Raw genomic sequence first — 18727 nt, forward strand, 5'->3', positions numbered from 1 at the left:
TTCAAATCGTTTTGAAAAGGTGTGACATGATTTTAGCTAGGTTCCTCTGATCTATACAAATTTACACTTTAATTATTACAATTCATAAAACATCTTAAATTTACATTTGATGAAGACATATTGTAAGAACATGTACATTAAAGATATTTCAGGATTGTGCGCAAAACTAATGTAACTTGTTCTTTATTCATGTACAGTTTCAACAGTTTTGCACTCAACCCATGATTTTTAAAAACATGTAAGAATGGAATATGTTTTCAGAATGATTGTCTTGATTGTTTAACATCAGTTTTAAAAAGGACACGTTATTTAACTAGATACGCTGTATTCATGTGTGCTACATTAGCCTATTCTTCTATAGATTCATACTTATCAGTTACATAAATATGTCATTGTATGATAACCACTTTCTCATCAAACAAAGTCGTATTATATTACATCATTCTATCTTAACATGTATCGAAACCTTTGTTACTTATACCTTGAGCTTTAGACCCTATTCACGTTCAAATACCGACTACATTTTCATGATATACATAACTCATACTAACAAGAAGAAAAATTCACAGATTGCAAAATGCACTGAAAATAATTCCATTTTCCTTCAGGCTTTACATATCAAACAAATATGTGTCCGTTATCCGTCGTGCATGCGTCCGTCCGTCCATCGTCAATAAATGTGTTTGAAAGACATCTCCTCTAAAACAACAGAATGGATTTTGATGAAAATTAGTATGGATGTTCCTTTGAAAGAACTTTACCAAAGATTTTTAAACGGTTCCGCTTGGTTGCATCTAGGGGACGATAGAGCTAAATATAGAAAAAATCTTCAAACGACATCTACGCCTAAACCAATCGTCCAATTTTGAAACATTTTCACAAAAATGGTCCTTACGTCACTCTCTTTAAAGATTGTTCAAAGTATACCTATTTGTAAACAGAAAAAAAAAAACTATCAACGCCAGTGACCACATTTTCTTATATATGTTTATAGTAGAAATTAAAAAAAAATTCGTGTGTGAAACTGCTGGTCCGATTTTTAAATAATTTTACACAAATGGTCATTGTGTAACCCTCTTCAAAGATTGTTCAAATTATTATGATTGTTGAAAAAATATGGTCGCCAGATCCAGAGGGCCTGGTCTCTTTTTCCTCTATATATATTGTGGAAACATTAAAACTTGAGCCTTGATATTTGGCGAAGGATTTTAGAGTTGTACTGTCTGCCAAAATTGTTCAAATTATTGCTCTATGTTCAAAAATGTCTGTGGCATGTATAGAATATAGGCTAACATAGAAGAAACCTAACTCTGTTCTTGAACTATTACTTTACACACTTAAAGACTTCTACACAGGTGAGCGCATTAGGGTCAAAGACTTTCTTGTTTTAGTAATGCTATTTGTTATGTTGTTGTTTTGTTGTTTTTTTTTTTTGTTGTTGTTTTTTTTTTTTTTTTCATTTTCTGACGTATACACACAAATGTACATGCATGCTAACGCACATACAAACTTTTATTGACTTGGATTTATCATGTGTTCTGTAAGCAACATAGACCCGCCCGCTTAGCTCAGTAGGTAGAGCGTCGGTCGTGGGATCGTGAAGTCGTGAGTTCAATCCGCGGGCTGGGCGTATGTTCTCCGTGACTATTTGATTAACGGCATTGTTCCAGAAATCATTAGTCCCCCACCTCTGATTCAATTGAGGAAGTTGGCAGTTACTTGCGTAGAACAGGTTTGTACTGGTACAAAATCTAGGAACAGTGGTAAAGTTAACTGCCCGCCGTTACATGACGGAAATACTGTTGAAAAACAAACAGCGTTAAACCCAAAACAAGCAAACAAACAAAAGAAGCAGCAACATACATGTACAATGCACTTTAATTAAAATTTCAATTAAGTTCGAATAAGTTTCTCGTGTGCTGTAAATATTTGTGCTAATTGCAAACTGACATGGTAATGTCTTCCATGACTTGTGAACTTTTTTTCTTTTCCGCTACAGCTTTTCGAGAAAAAAAGACAAAGATAGTTTAAAATCATTGTTACAGTTACATATAATTTGGTTATTTTATAATCATTTTTTATATTTACATTTAATAAATTTCTTTTTTTTTTTGGTCTTTTTTGTTGTTGTCTTAGAAGCATCCCAAATCTATATGTTTATAGAATTGTTAATGTCACACAGAGATTTCAACAAATGTATTTAGATAATCAAATAATTTTATCAATTTTACGAAAATCTTATTCTTTTCTTTTTGTTTTCTTCTTTCCTTTTTATTTTTCTTTTTTTTTATTAATTCTTTTCCTGGAAAATTATTATTTAAGCACAAATCGTATTGCAATTCTGTTATAATCAAATTTCATTCTGGCAGAAAACAAATAGCACCGCTTACCGGTAAAATCTTGAAAGGAACGTAGTTTAGTATATTTTTGTGAAAAGTCAGTAGCTGCGCTTTTATTTACATTTATGAAAACAGTTCGCCTGTTTCTTGTAAAATGTTTATCTGATATGTGAAAATAACGTAACAAATACCATGAAAAGTGTAATTCTAATACAAAAGTACTTTCAAGTACACGGAAGTACAAAAATATTTTTTTGCATCATGGGTAGTCCCAATTCAAAAAGTCACAAGCAACGAATCGATTATTTAAAATCGGAGTAATCGAGGTACTTCAGTCCATCAAACATGATTGCATGCAAAATGGTTATTTAATGGCGAAAACAGACTATTTTTGAATAGCAAATTCATTCTTGTGCTTGTTTTTGTGTATTACGCGATATGTCATGTCATTAATTCACCCACTGCCATATATTACCGATGGCTGTTACTAGAAAGGAGGAGCGCCTGTGATAAATTACAGACACCGGTATATACCTAATTCAAGCGATTTCAATGAGAAGTATGTTAATATATATATATTTTGTAACCATTGCAATCTAACCCTAACCTTTAGTCAGTATGTTTACATATTATACTCTAAATGTAATATTTTGCGTATTTTGAAATGCATCACTTGTCCGGTTCGGTATATCATGGAGAGCGTTATACATCAACTAAGGTCTTAAGATATTTCAGGAGCAGAATTTTTGTGCCATATCAAGATTTTGGCAAATACAATGAAGACATTAAATAACGATAAAGCTAAGCCTTTCTATTGTATGTCCTAGCGTAGGACGGATGGGGGCAGTTGGATTAGGTCGGGACCCACTTAGTCTTCAAATGTTTTGGCGTGGCAACCTGTGCTCTTCCCGGGACCCCGCACCCCCTCCACCCGCACACCCCACAATTTTATCAAACAAAAAAAAAAGAAAGAAAACAAGTTTAAAATTTGTACCTCGTTATTTCAAGTTAATATTTGCACAGGAAAAAGTAAGTACAGGTAAAAGGGTACAAATAAAGGTAAAAGTGTACATTAATTTATATAAAAATGTGGCGAGAATTTATTTTCAGTATCGACATCTTCCAAATTATGTAATGCATTTAAAACTACACATATGTTTGCAAAGAAAATATAGACACTGTTGTAAATCAAACTACTTTGTAGCGAAAGAGGGAATTTCAAAATAGCATGTCACAAATGGCCACCATAACAAGAAGTTGTGTCATGCGATCGCAAGACCAAGATCCTTAGCTCAAAAGGAAAGCATAGAGGTGAAAGCTTTTCATCATTTTGTTGTTGTTGTTGTTGTTGTTATTGGGCGGTTTATAACGCCCGCATAAATTGATAGATATTCCTGACACATTTGATATTTGCATGAAGGCGATGTGTCATAGTATAATAATTACGCAAACCTCAGACTGTCCGGTTAAATTCAAGTCAATGTCATGGATCATTTTTCTTATACTGTCTATTGCTTCTAAAAGCGGAAGTGGATATTGACACGAGTTAAGATAATCAAGCAAAAATCTCAAAAGACATAGTCCTACTTAAAGCCAGGAAGGAAAGAGGTCATAGAAATATAAGAAATTAAGCGGCTTAAGTCTTCGTAAAATTGACTTAAATTTCAATTTTGAAAATGATAACGTCGATTGCTTTCTTTCATTTTATGTCTGATTTCACATCCACAGTGTACGGTGATATGTAATAGACAAACATTTACTTTTTAAGATTAAATTATCTCGTGCGCACGACATTCTATCTAGAGCGCACGACATCTTATCCCGAGCGCATGACATCTTTCGTGCGCACGACATCTTACCTTGAGCGCACAACATCTTACATTATCTCAAGTGCTCGACATCTTATCATTCACGTGAAAGTTTTCATTAAAAATTTCCGACTGTTTACTGGGTTGAATTCGTTTAATGAAAAGCAATGTGTATAGGAACATTTAAAGTAAATGGTTAAATCAAATTAAACCAGAATTTTAAAAAAATTCACAATATTTATATTAGTATCTTCTCCATGAAAAGCGTTATTAAGTCACTGAAATATATAGCTATATATAGTTACATCGAGAGAGGCAATAAAGTAGAATTTACAGCATCAAGAAATCGCATTTAGCCGCTTATTTCTCTCCTTCTAGATTTCGTTATGCCCATATTCTCTGTCCTGCACTGTATCAAGTGTTTGATTCACAGTAACGCTGACGTTTCTTTGACCAGGTAAAATTGCTAATTACAATATCAGATCTACTATTTAACACAGTATAATATTTTTGGAATGATATGAGAAAGGAGGTTGTAAAGTATAAAATAGCTGTTTGCTGAACCACAACATCATACCTAATGGTACAAAAATGTAATGTTCGTAAGAATAGTTTAGTTTCATTGTCGCCAGTCTATTTCAACCTTACTATATGCTCTATGATGCTAATTACGGATATAGCTGATTAGTTTATATCCTATAAAATATTTTTGACAGACAGATATTTACTCATTTCCCATAACTGAATATACAGGAAAATCATTTTTAAAAGATAACTGTTCCCACACTCTGCAGTGTTCCTACCGATTTTTGTATAAGTGTTATATACACAAAAGCTCGGGAGAGCTATTGTGATTGCTCCCCGTCCGGCGTCCGTCCGTCTGTCCACACTTGCCTTTAAACGACATCTTCTAATAGCCGCAGTTTCTTTTTGCCACGCCGGTATTTGGCAAATTCAGCCCATATTTATACGCGCTTTACAAAAATGAAAATTGCCTTAAATTGTTACATTAACCCACCTATTTTAAAGTTAGTATGTTTTGACATGATATCATTACTAGTTTTTTGTAAATCAGTACGAGAAAATCACATTTGCCATGGCAAAAGCGGTTTTGCCATGGCAAAATTATTTTGCCATGGCAAGAAAATTCATGATTTTGCCATGGCAATTTTTTTTCACTTTTCTTAAAAAGTTATTTTAACTATTTCCAAACGAATGTTTTGGTAGAAATATGTTGTTTCATATCGATAACTCAGTTTTTTTTTTATTTTGCCATGGCAAAAACTGGCCATGGCAATTTTTAAAAAAAAATGTAGCAGTGAGCACAATGCCCAACTTTATAGTGCTGCCTCACTAGAATATCACGCCGTAAAAACGTGATATGATACCCTACCTAGTAACATTATACTGACACCGGGCTGACAAGTCCTAGGACTACCGTCTTGAGTGCCAAGTGAGGAAGCTTCTAGTACCATTTTTACGTCTTTGGTATAACGCCCCCGGGCATCGAACCTATAACCGGTTCCGCTGGTGTGTGACTTTCTACAAGTTTTGCAAAATGCCCATTTTGGTAACATAGCACATGTTGCACAAACCTATGTGCAAGGGAAAATCTGATACACATTTTTCCTATTCGTCATTAAAAATGCTTAAGTACCTCAATGCAGATCAAGAATATAAAAACAAACTTTAAAGCGCTAAACATTTTTTGTTCGGATATTTTTTTCTCTCTATTTTTGCGAGGCTTAGATTATCCAAGCCTGCTAAAATTCTCGAGTCATATATAACATCAAAGATCAGGATTCTATGATAATAACTAATATCGTATTTCATAAACGAAAGAAACTTACTAATTTGATGAATAGATATGTTCTATAATTTAACTCATTCAGGCCTAATCCCTTGAAAATCCGTGATATGAGACAAGCGCTCCAAGTCGGATCCCTTATTAATGCGTGATGATAACGATATAGCGTGAGTCGGGTCCCGTATTAATGCGTGATCAACCCGTTAAAAAACGTTTGATTGGTTTAAAATTATAAACACAAAGGGCTTTCCCAAATATTTAGCCAATCAGATAAAAGCTTTAACTTCGCAATGATGTTAAAAATATTTTGATTGGACGAGTATAATCTTTTTTTTTTTCTTATGTAAATGCGGGAGTTTCAAAACGAAAGAAAAACAAAAATTGTAAACGTGGCGAGCTTTCATGACAATGATTTTTCGGATATAGACGACACAGAAATGGAATATATGATGGGATTTAATGAAACCGTGAATGATTCAGATATTTCTATGTCTAGTGACGATGATTCTGACGACGATGTGCCTTTAGTTGACTTAATTCAGCGACAGAATGTGAACCGACGTGACGAGGAAGTGGGTGGGGTACAAGAATGGAGTGCAAATTTTAGACCGATAAATGTTAACGTTTTCAGTGGAAATCCGGGACCTTCCGTGATTATGGATGTAAATAAAACTGAAATGGATTTTTTTAATTTATTATTCACACCCCAGATGATTCAACAAATCGTGGATGAGACCAACAAATACGCAACAAAAAAGCAGCTGGAGAAACCTGATGATAAATGGAGGAACGTTACATTTAGTGAAATAAGAGCCTATCTTGGATTTCAGATTGTGATGGGGATTATTGCAGCACCAAATTTGGATATGTACTGGAGTAGTGATCCTATGTTTAGTCCATGTGGAATAAAAGAGAGAATGACACGCGATCGGTATGATAAAATCAGTAAGTACTTCCACGTAGCTGACACATCATGCAATCCAGCACGCGAACAACCAGGCCATGACAAACTTTCACATGTTCGACCGGTTCTTGAAGCCGTGCGTGTAAATTTGATGGCCAATTATAAACCACACCGTGAAACGACAGTTGATGAGGCTATGATTGGATGTACCGGTCGCTTAGGATTCAAACAATATGTGCCAATGAAGCCGACTAAACGTGGGATCAAAGTGTGGGTAAGGGCGGACCCTCACAATGGATATGTGAATGACATTCAAGTGTATTTAGGTAAGGAGAACCGTGACGGAGACAAGGGTTTAGGGGAACGAGTTGTGATGGATTTAGTAACACCAATTTTGAATCGCGGACATCATGTGTATTGTGACAACTATTTCACTACGGTAGGACTATTCGAGGAATTACAACAGCAAGGAACTTACGCGTGTGGAACATTTAGATCCAACAGACGAGGAATTCCGGACGAAATAAAACCGCAGAAGCTAAAGGAACAAGGGACATCTATCACGATGCAGAAAGGAAACATGGTTGCGACAGCTTGGAGGGACAAGAAGACCGTATTCATTTTATTTCTACAAACTTCGATCCAACAACGCCGAGGACAACAGTTCAACGAAGGCAGAAAGACGGAAGTCATAAAGATGTTTCTTGCCCGGAGTCCGTACGAAATTACACAAAGTACATGAACGGTGTTGACAATGCGGATCAGCTACGGGCAATGTACAGTCTAGCGCGCAAGTCAGCCAAGTGGTTGAAATATCTTTTCTGGTTTTTAGTTGATCTTGCCATAGTTGGAGCCTATATTCTGATGAAGGAATCACCAAATCACCAACAGAAGACAAGAACAGGAAAACCTAAGCCATTGACACAACTGGATTTTCGAAAGAAACTCGCGAAGCAGCTAATTGGGGACTTTATGCAGAAAAGGAAACGCGACGTGCTCAAGGAAAATATTCAGCTACAAGGCAGGATATGCTGGCCGGCTAATTTGGGAAAAAGGCGAACCTGTAAGATGTGTTCAAAAAATGGAAAGCGACGCGAAACACAGTACGGTTGTGAAGGATGCGGAGTGAATCTTTGTGTTGAGTGCTATAAGCCGTACCACGTTGAAAAATTTCCGGAGCGATTTGGGAAATAGTGCTCAAAATCAGTGTGTAAATAAACTAAATCTCTGAACATCAAGAGGGCTTGTAATTCATTAACAAAATATCAAATAAAATAAATATAAATATAAAAATCTATAAATTTACTGCTTAACTTCTCTATTTACAACAGCATCTGTGTATGTATAAGCTGTGTATGTATATTGGACTAACTTACATCACAAGAAAGGTACAAGTATGCCCAATATGCATATGAAGTTTGGTGAGTCTGTATTTCATAATGACCCAGTTACAACCTTTTTTGCATGGCATCTGCATGTTGTCAAAATCCTTGTACAGGATTTATCAGTTTATCACTTTTAAGGCTTTCCAGAATAAAAAAGGAAATTCCATTTGTCCTTTTTTTGGGGTGATATTGAAAAATGATTATACAGATATATAACACATACAGTAGAGCCATAGATAGGGTAACATCCCCCCACGTCCCTTTTAACAAAATCAAAATGAATTTTCAATTTTTCAAATACAGTAGAGCCATAGATAGGGTAACATCCCCCCACGTCCCTTTTCACAAAATCACTTTTCATTATTCAAATACAATAGAGCCATAGATAGGGTAACATCCCCCCACATCTCTTTTAACAAAATTGATTTTCAATTTTTCAAATACAGTAGAGCCATAGATAGGGTAACATCCCCCCACGTCCCTTTTCACAAAATTACTTTTCATTATTCAAATACAATAGAGCCATAGATAGGGTAACATCCCCCACGTCCCTTTTAACAAATCAATTTTCAATTTTTCAAATACAGTAGAGCCATAGATAGGGTAACATCCCCCCACGTCCCTTTTCACAAAATCACTTTTCATTATTCAAATACAATAGAGTCATAGATAGGGTAACATCCCCCCACAAAATCACGTTTCATGTTTCTTTAAATATTAAACTAAAGTAAGCATTATAGTCCCATCAATTAAGCATGATAAATTTATTTCTTGTGGGTATAGGCAAAAACTGTTTTCTTTGATGCTCTATAGCAACACACATTTTTATTCTCTTGAGTATTTATTATCTTTTTGTATGATTGTATTTAATTATAATCATTATATGATATATAAGTGATCCAAATAAGCCATATATATCTATGTTAATAATTTGAAATTAAATCTACAAAGAGAAAACATTGAACCGGGTTTCAACGTTCTAATAGTTCTATATTTACAATTAGTTGGTAAAACCCGCTGATGATCACATATTAATTTATTTCAAAGCTGGGATATTGACCGGTCAGACCATGTAATTTGACTTAAAGAACAGTAAAGTCTTGAGATAACGTACTTCTGTAACTGAAGTTTATTTACTCATGTCAGTCAATGATCATGAGAACTTGAGTACTTGATATTTGCTGAGAGCAATTTATTTTAAAAGTATTAGAGTATCCATACTACTGTATAATTATAATTAATCTCGAAAACATAAGTTGCAGTAGCTTCTATACGGTAGCTCTTTGTCGTCAATACTATATTTATGGCAATTTGGTTAAATTCCATACTTTAAAAACATACAGGGCCAAATTAATTTTAACATCTCGGTACCTAAGTTTCATGTTTAAACATTGATGAATATCTTTAGCAGATGTGAACTTAAGCTGACCTGTCAGAAATGTGTTACTTGGTAAAATTGGTGGATTAGATCAGTGTTTAGTAATTACAGATGGTCAGTATCCTAGTCAATATGTTCTAGTGATTCAGATTTAGTGGGGCTTGTAAATCTTTCTTGTTTGTTACAGAGCAAGAAAAAAAAAAGATTTCCCTTTTTCTATTATTAGAACTAAAAAATTTTCAGTTTGTGATGTCCATAGTAATAATAATTTCATGCATGCTATCCTCCGTTTTAAAAATATTGATTATGAAATGATGTCTCTGTGCCTAAAACATTAGATTGTTTGTGATATGTATGATATAGCTCTATCATATAAACGAAATAGTAGCGACATTCACAAAAAGAATTTCGGATTTCTCTATGTACGCTATTTGACTTGACTGTGTGCTGTCACATCTATCATTTATTTGGACATGTAAAATATCTAATGATATCAACAAAACATTGATAACTATCTTGAAATCGTTTTGATTTTATAAACTCTTAGCTACATGGTTTGATGTATATCAATATTTTTCCGTATTTGTCCTATTAACATTGTCCAATTATAATTACGTTATTAAATCGTTTCCTAAGATATCAAGTTGGTAGCTAGTTTAAGCGATTTAGATATCAATTAACAATTTGCGATTCCAAAATATAAGTTGATATATTCTATTATATAGTTTTCACAATGTTTTTTTCTTATGCTATCTAAACTTCATTCTTTTACATGAAGAACTCAGTAATCAAATAATTAAATTTATATCATAGAAGCTATCAGCACACAGAAAACTGGTTTGAAGTTTCAGAATGTAAATACAGTCATATCTGTGAACAAAGACCACTTGTCGGAACAAGCGAAAGTGGTCTTTGTTCACAGGTGGTCTTTATTCGAGGGGAAGGGTCACTTCTCAGTTAGCCATTATCATGCTGATAAAAAAGTATTTTACAGCTTCTTGCTCTCTGTATGTTCTATGTATTAATTCGGCCGGTGCAAACTCGCAAACATCAATCATGCAGAAATTATTGTTTGCTATTATAATGCGAAAGTCGTGAAATTTAGGCGGATTTCAAATATTTTCATGCCGGAACGGACCAGATTGGTCGTTATTAGGGGGCAAATATGGCTCTTGGGAATGAATTAGGCCGGTCGCTGGTCGCGGTCGCCAGGTGGTCGCTATTCACGGCCTTTTTATGAGCATTTTTGTACAGGGGGACCAGAGACCGGTCGTTGTCGACAGGTGGTCGCTATTCACGGGTGGTCGCTAGCACAAGTTTGTAGCTCTAATTTTCCATTTGAAGGACATCTTTAATTGCATTTTACGATATACAAATAATTCATGATATCATAAAATGAACATGAAATATCAAGTTAAGTCATGGTATCATTAACGAGTGAACTGTATGAAGACATCTAAATAACATAGAAATGATATTTTAGCATATATACAGATTTATTGAAAAATAAATATATTAATGCAAGTACGGGACGGTACGGGTTTTAATATTATTCAATTGCGGAGCACAAAAAGCTTACGCGCAAATTATCAAGAACTTCAAAATTGTCAATAGAAGAGGTTCTAGCACGTACAGTTCTGATGTTTTACTTCGGATGGGGTTATTGCTAATAACTTAATAAATGAAATCCATTTATTATGTTTTTGCAATATGTGTCATAAAGGTTAGATCCACCTTTGATGATGATCAACTGTTAATATTTGTCTTTTCTTGATAAAATTAGTCACCTATCACATATTATGTATGATGCTGTAACAGAACCATTTATTCTTAATTGTGTTTACAAATTCGTCATTTAGGTATTAAATGACAGATTTCAATCAAAGATACGTGTTGGGTTTTGATTTGATTTACTACATAATCAAACAGAGCTCATAAAGTGAGTGTAAGATATATACCTTGGTTATATGGAGCTATGCTACGGAGCTTGCATAAATGTTGTTTAATCTGTACGGGAAATCAGATAACACAATAATATTCACATATTATTATTATAATATAACCGATAAGAATTTTAAAATAAAAAAAAGTATTAAGATTTTTAACATAATTAGGTTAATCATTTTCTACTTTCCTACTGACAGCTGAACGAAGAACAGGATTTTGATATGTGTTGTATTTATATGATTATGTTTTTGAAGAATCTGAGAAGATATACAACTGTTTGCAGTCTGCCAGAACACTTCACTTTAATTGACCTAAGTTGGGTTGTATCATAAATATGTGTATGTAGCAACCATCTTTTGTGTTTCATCAGCGTGGTTTCAACTTTCACAATCGAACTTTCAACTTTCATCATTGTAGTTCCGATATTCAACATCGTGGTTTCGACTTTTATCATCATACTTTCGACTTGAAAATCGAAACTTATGGGGCAAGGGATAGTTAATTTGAAAATTCCACAAATCTGGGCTGATACCAGTGCGAAAAAAAATCATGAAAAATCAATTTTGACAAATTCAAGGCAAGTGTTGAGCGAATATATTGCATAGACTTAGCACTTCATTGTATGACATTTTCAGCCTGCCGATTCTGTTGCTTCTGTTATAAAAACGAGTAAAACGCAGGTTTCAGGACACTAAATTTTGAGGAAAAAATGGCCCAAAATGCACACCTTGCGCGACCTGTACCGTATTACCTGCAAATGACTGACCTAAAACACATGCATATTTTTAAAGCATGTGGCCAAACGAAAATAATGGTGGGAAGAAAATTGTCTCATAACCGTTTACTTTTTCCGCTATTTTGAGCTGAATCTGGAAGGATGAATGACCGTTTCCATTTCGTCTTAATTCCGTTACCTCATGTAAGACTTTAGACCCGGCCGTCTACACGGAGCTAGGAAAATCGATTCAAGTACATGTACTTTACACAATAACTACTCGTACGCAGGAATCCTCAGTTCTATAAACATCATAAATAACCAGTTGAATGTAAATGCCTTTAAAGTACACCTGTCTATTTTGATTAAAAAATCCTACCCGGGTCAAATGCGAAACTGGCCCCTGCCACTTAAGATGTTGAAAATCGAAACTAGGATAACGAAAGTCGTAAGCACGGTGATGGAAAGATGAAACCACGATAGTGAAAACGAGAAAGATATCGACATTCACTATCGTAGTTTTGAATTTCGTCTTTTCGACTTTCCTCATCGTAGTGTCGTGGTGTCGACTTTCGAGGTATGTGGCAATGAAATAAAAAAAAAAAATGATGGTCCAAACGGAACACCGTAAAACAATTTGACTGAATAACAAAATGTAAAAAGCTAGCACATAATGTTTTAAAAACAACTTAACGCGGTAAATGCCTAAAACTACGTTTATGTGATAATTAGCTTTCGGCTGGTCTTTAAGGTTTAGGAGTAAATAGTTCATAAAAATTTTTTTTTGATAAACAATCAACATCTTTACCGACAATCTACATTACATATTATGCAGTCATGCTGTCTCGTACGATAGATCCTTGAAACATTCTGCAAATATTGTTCCCCTTTAAAACTAAATGGCATGGGTTAACTAATATTAGTATCTGGATTTTTTTTTGTGTTAGTGCCCACAATTGCCATTTCTTAGCAAGACAGCTATTTCGATACTTTCAGCAATTATCATGATATTTCGAGCTTTCCTGAAAACTTCTCTCAATAGCCTAAAGTTTCTTAAAAAAAATAAAAAGAATATTTTGAAAACAGTAATTTATTACAATAATGTTTTCAGGAAAATGCACAACATTTCTGGAAAGTTTAGAATATTATCATGATAGCTACCAAGTATATCGTGGCAGTTCCAAGCACTAACACGGCATTTTTGCGCTAAAGTAATCCATCTTCATTCGATACAACTCTTTACATTTTTCAAACATTATGCGCAGTGTTTGCGCACCACATTTTAACAAGAATTATAAAATCGGAGTTAGTAAACCTTCCGCCACAGATTTAAAATAAAACATGGTTTGATGAAGAATGTTCATTAAAAAGAGACAAATTTTATTGTGATTGAAATAGGTTGAGAGAAAATAGGTCAGATAGTAACATAGTCAAACTTATTGAATCAAGGTCGGATTTATAATGAAAAGGCTATAAGACAGAAACAATTTAATGAACATAAGCGTAATACAAATAAATTAGTTTAATAGCGCTAGATTAACAAACGCAAAGCAGTACTGGAAATTATTGAAAGAGTCAACTGGTTACGGGTCAAAATCGAAGATAAACAAAGACACTTTCATATTTCGAAGCAATTAATAATCCAGAAGATCACTTTTATCAAGCAGATCATGGTATTTTGTACTTTAATGAGCGCTTCCTTAATGAGGAATTGCAGGACTGGTCATGTTTGAAAAAAAAATAGATTTAGAAATGTCCTTAGACGAAATCCGACAGGCTGTAAAGCAGCTTCGTTCAAATACAAGTTAGACTTGATTTATACATTAATGAATTCTTTAAGCATGACATTGATGTATTTGAAGTCAGTAATTTGATTAATAAGATTTTGGCAAAATTTAGCTGACCAAAAGCTTCCTCCTTCTAGCGCATATGCAGTGATTCGTTTTTAAAGAAAATCTGATTTTAGCATCACTTTGCAGATGTTTGATATGACAGCGATGGAAGTCTATTAGATTACTTTATGTACAATATTGCAAGCTCCGAAAATTCTGTACGGAAATGTCACTCCCCCGTATGCTGTCGTCAGGTGATTACGACAAGCGAGCAGGCTTATTACATGCCTACACAAAAATATGTTGTTTTCCCCCAGATAAATAAATGCTATGTATGTGTCCTGTAAGGTTCCCCACTTTGGTTACCATTCCCTTACTAAGATTAGTACACATATTTATTTAATGCTTGTAATCTTACTTCCATATAGCTTAAATTATTATGTTATTTATTAATTTATTATCAACTGCTCTGGTAAATAATTCCAAGTATTTATTATGATGAATAATTTTCTATTACATACATCATATACTGTTAAAAATCATGTAAAAACAAGAATGAACATACTGTGCTTGGATTTTCATGAAAACATGTAGATTTTGATAATTATACTTTCAATTTTGAGGTCTGAATATTATTTCATTGTTTGATTTAGTTTGTAGATTTGAAAATCCATTTCTTTAAAATCATACTCTTACATGTCAAGAAAGCTTTAGGTGTTTGCCTAGACTAGCCACTAGACTGATATGTTTCTACATTTTTCCTATTTTGATGAACTTAATTAATTTCATGGAGACGAACGCCAGTCTATTTTAAATATTTTCACAGAGGAATGATGTTGAAATTATCAGGGTATTGGACATAGGATATAGACTGGCTCAGTTCAATACATTTAATCATAAAAATGTAAAAAAAAGGTATATCATCGTCTAGGGGCTAGTCTAGTGTTTGCCTCATAGCACTTGTGTCCAGTCTCTTTAAGAAGTTGTCAATGGTATTTATCTGAAGATCTTTATTTAATGGATATAGAGATTTGTTTTATCACCAAAGACTTCCAGGTTTTAGATCTGATTGTATTGTTAGTTGTTTGATGATTATCAAACGTGATGAATCCTTTGTTAAACCAAATACGTAGAAGGTATATACACCCGATTTTCAAAAATAAATATGTAGATACTTTGTGTTAAATAGGTAACATTGACTTTGTGAACAAATTAAGAAATCCCTGCGTAAACTTTGTGTTTTATACTAAGTAACTTTGTAAAATTAAAGAAACATTATTGTTTGAAATCTAAGTTTTAAGATATCACAAAAAAAAACACTTTAGAAAGCAGACAGGAGACTTGTGTGTGTTTTAATAAAAGGAACATAACTCCCACATTTTTAACAGAGAAAACTTCGTTCATAAATAATATATCACTAATGTTTTCTTCAATCACATTTTTATAATCCTGCCCCCTTAAAAACGAATTTGTAATGGTATATACTGATTTCATGTTGTCTGTCTTCCTGCCTGTCTGTCTGTCTGTCTGTCTGTCTGTCCGTCGACACATTATTGTGCGCACTAATTCTCCTCATCACGTAATTTAATGAAACCTCAAACAAGTGACACGTATCTAGCCTTAGTTGTGTCTGGTGCATATAAGCAGAAATATAGGACTCCGTGTTTTGTTACTCTATTACTTACATGCAGTCCACATTATTATCCAGTCTTGTGTGCGTCAAATTACAAGTACTGTATCAGTGCGTGCTTGTGTATATTCACCTTCAATGGTAGCTTTAGTTTTAGAAGTGTACATGTAATGCTTATATCTGTATCAGAGATAATAGTACAGATAAGCTATTGCATATAGATATATGGTCAAGATGCTGCACTGATTACCAATGGTTAATCAAATTTTTTATATAGTACCTGCATTATGTAGACAATATCACTAGCATAAGAAGAAAATCATTTCAGCGTGTTATTTAGAGTTTAAAAAATATGAATGTTAATAATTTGATATATAATGATTAAGTGACCTTATGAAATTGATCACATACAAGCTCTTGAAACTCTATTGTGGAGTTATTCCTCAATATACAGAAATAAGATCTAAAATTCTGATATTGCACACACATCTTTTTCTGTAGGTATTTTCTACATTATAAGATACAATTGTATATTATCATTAAATTTTGCTAAAGATATGTTTATATTTATTACCAAGCTGGTGTTTAGAGCTTTGAATTTAGTAATAAGTTTGTTTGTTTTGGGTTTAACGCCGTTTTACAACAGTATTTCAGTCATGTAACGGCGGGCAGTTAACCTAACCAGTGTTCCTGGATTCTGTACCAGTACAAACCTGTTCTCCGCAAGTAACTACCAACTTCCCCACATGAATCAGAGGTGGAGGACTAATGATTTCAGACACAATATCGTTTATCAAATAGTCACGGAGAACATGCGCCCCGCCCGAGGATCGAACTCGCGACCCCGCGATCCGTAGACCAATGCTCTTACCTACTTAGCTAAGATTTAGTAATAAGAACATAATTATTGAGATGCATTAATTCCTCCAGGTAGATAAAATTTACTAATGGTCGTACAATTCTCTTTATCAGCAATATCAGTACCACATGTTTGTATTTATAAACAGAACTACTGGCCCCTTAAAACTCAAAAGAATCTTCTCACAGATAACATCAGCATCAAAATGTATGATGAGTGGTTGAGGTTATCTACAGGTTACATAATAACAGTTCAGTCAATCATTCTGTAGTAGCCGCCTACTGTGCTCTTACCGATGTTATTATCTAGGAAATGGCATAAGATTCGCCAAGTAAATGTCTAAATCTAGTACGTGTACAGTTTGCAAACTATGTGACGGAATTAACCAGTGATTTAACTCAATAAATGATGTTTCATGTGATACTACGTTTTTGGATTTACATGGAGAAGCCAATAAAAAAAGGTATTCAGTTATTATCTTCTAAAATATGGATTTATAAAGAATATTACATATGCTTGTTTGAATGTAAATAGTTTGCATATAAAACTCATAATAGTTCTTACAGATTGTGTTACAACTAATAGTTTGCATATTTATTTATAGAAATAAAGAACAGTAGCAATTAAAAGAAATGAAAATATTACCGCGCATATAGTGCAGTTACATGTTATGAGCGTGGCCTATTCCTCACATAACACAATAAAATATTTATTATTGTCAGCAAATTATCAGTATGTTTGATTTCTTTTATTGAAAATGAATAATGTTATTTAGATCCAAGAACCATATTTTCTTAGTATTTTTCCATCACATAAGCGTTGTTTGTAGCAAATTAATTACATTTTATGTAATACAATTATTAAATACGTTTCATATTGTTGTATAACTTTTAACTTTCAGGTTGATATTAAACCTTCATATATTGCTACCTGACAGGATGGGAAAAGATCTGGTAGACTGGCAAAAGAAGAATGTGAATATCTAATACACTGACAATGTGGAGTCATGAAATATTTTCTCTAAAAGAAATAACGTTATGCTTAATTGTTTTACCATTTGCCAATTAAAGGACAGAAACATGTAGATACTTAATAATAATATTACAACTGTATATTGTTGAGTAATATCAAAGCTCATATGAAATTAATATATATTAAAATATGTTTTGTTTCATCATGTGTCACACCGTTTATTTTGCATGCTCTCCCCAATACCGTGGCTTATAAAAATTTCGCCCATGACAACTTCCAGATTTTCCTATACTGAATGAGCTTATCCGAATTCGGATAGTAACAACATTACAAAGATTTTTCTCTATCCAAATTCAGATAGTAAACATTGTCTCATTGTAATACATTTAATTTTAGTCAACGCTGATTCTTTTTATTGCTAATTGTTAGGGCTTATCTAAATTCGGATAGCAACGCCAACATTTAGTTTTGCTTCATTCGATTTCAGATAGGATATTGTTAAAGCTTATCTGAATTTGGATAGTAACGACAAAACTCAAGTTCTTCTTCAGTACGATTTTAGATAGTTAAATGTTTTGGGCTTATCTGAATTCGGATAGCCACTCAAACATTGCCATTTGATGTTTATGTACAAAAATAATATTATCTTAACTACCAAAATTCGTAGTGTGCATTTGGACATAAGTAAATTATGTTTTATGAATTACTGTTTCCGGATCAAGATATTTCTTGAATTTTATGAATGTTTATCAAATATATGAAATTTCTGCTTGTTCTTTTGAATTTTCCGATAAGTTCTTGATAAATCAAGCATTTTGACAGTTTGGAAACTGTCAAATACAAATGGATCGTGTTAAATACAGTTAACTGCCTAAGACCTTTATAATTATCATAAGATAGTAACTCCACATTTATTGAGGTTTAATGGTTGGTAATACTTCGTACATAAACTAGCATATTTATATCGTATATTATTATAGTGTGAACATACTAATAAATAATGGAATTCATCACAAATATATTTACAGAATTTTCCCTCGTTTGAACGTTAACCCACTTCTATTGGTAAACGATGGTTATTTGTTAGAAATGGCATACTATGGACGTATGTTAACAAAATTGTTGGAATTTCCCGATAAAACAATAAAAAT

The 18727-nt window shown here is 33.5% G+C and overlaps 1 protein-coding gene and 1 long non-coding RNA gene across 2 annotated transcripts; both read left to right on the forward strand.

Annotated features, from left to right (window-relative positions):
* The first annotated feature begins 6391 nt into the window (after window positions 1-6391).
* LOC128556600 (piggyBac transposable element-derived protein 4-like) lies at window positions 6392-7600 on the forward strand. The gene has a single exon (XM_053542142.1). It carries the CDS (start codon window positions 6392-6394, stop codon window positions 7598-7600), a length of 1209 nt encoding a protein of 402 aa, XP_053398117.1.
* A 9122-nt stretch (window positions 7601-16722) lies between these two features.
* Window positions 16723-17778, forward strand: LOC128556313 (uncharacterized). The gene is made up of 2 exons (XR_008370570.1): window positions 16723-17067; window positions 17506-17778. It is a non-coding gene; the product is annotated as an uncharacterized LOC128556313 (long non-coding RNA).
* The last annotated feature ends 949 nt before the right edge of the window (window positions 17779-18727 follow it).

This window comes from Mercenaria mercenaria, chromosome 4, assembly GCF_021730395.1.
Source record: "Mercenaria mercenaria strain notata chromosome 4, MADL_Memer_1, whole genome shotgun sequence".
Taxonomy (NCBI): domain Eukaryota; kingdom Metazoa; phylum Mollusca; class Bivalvia; order Venerida; family Veneridae; genus Mercenaria; species Mercenaria mercenaria.

Bases quoted from the DNA above. Each gene is read 5' to 3' on its own strand.
- LOC128556600 (XM_053542142.1), top strand. From the start codon at position 6,392: ATGGAATATATGATGGGATTTAATGAAACCGTGAATGATTCAGATATT.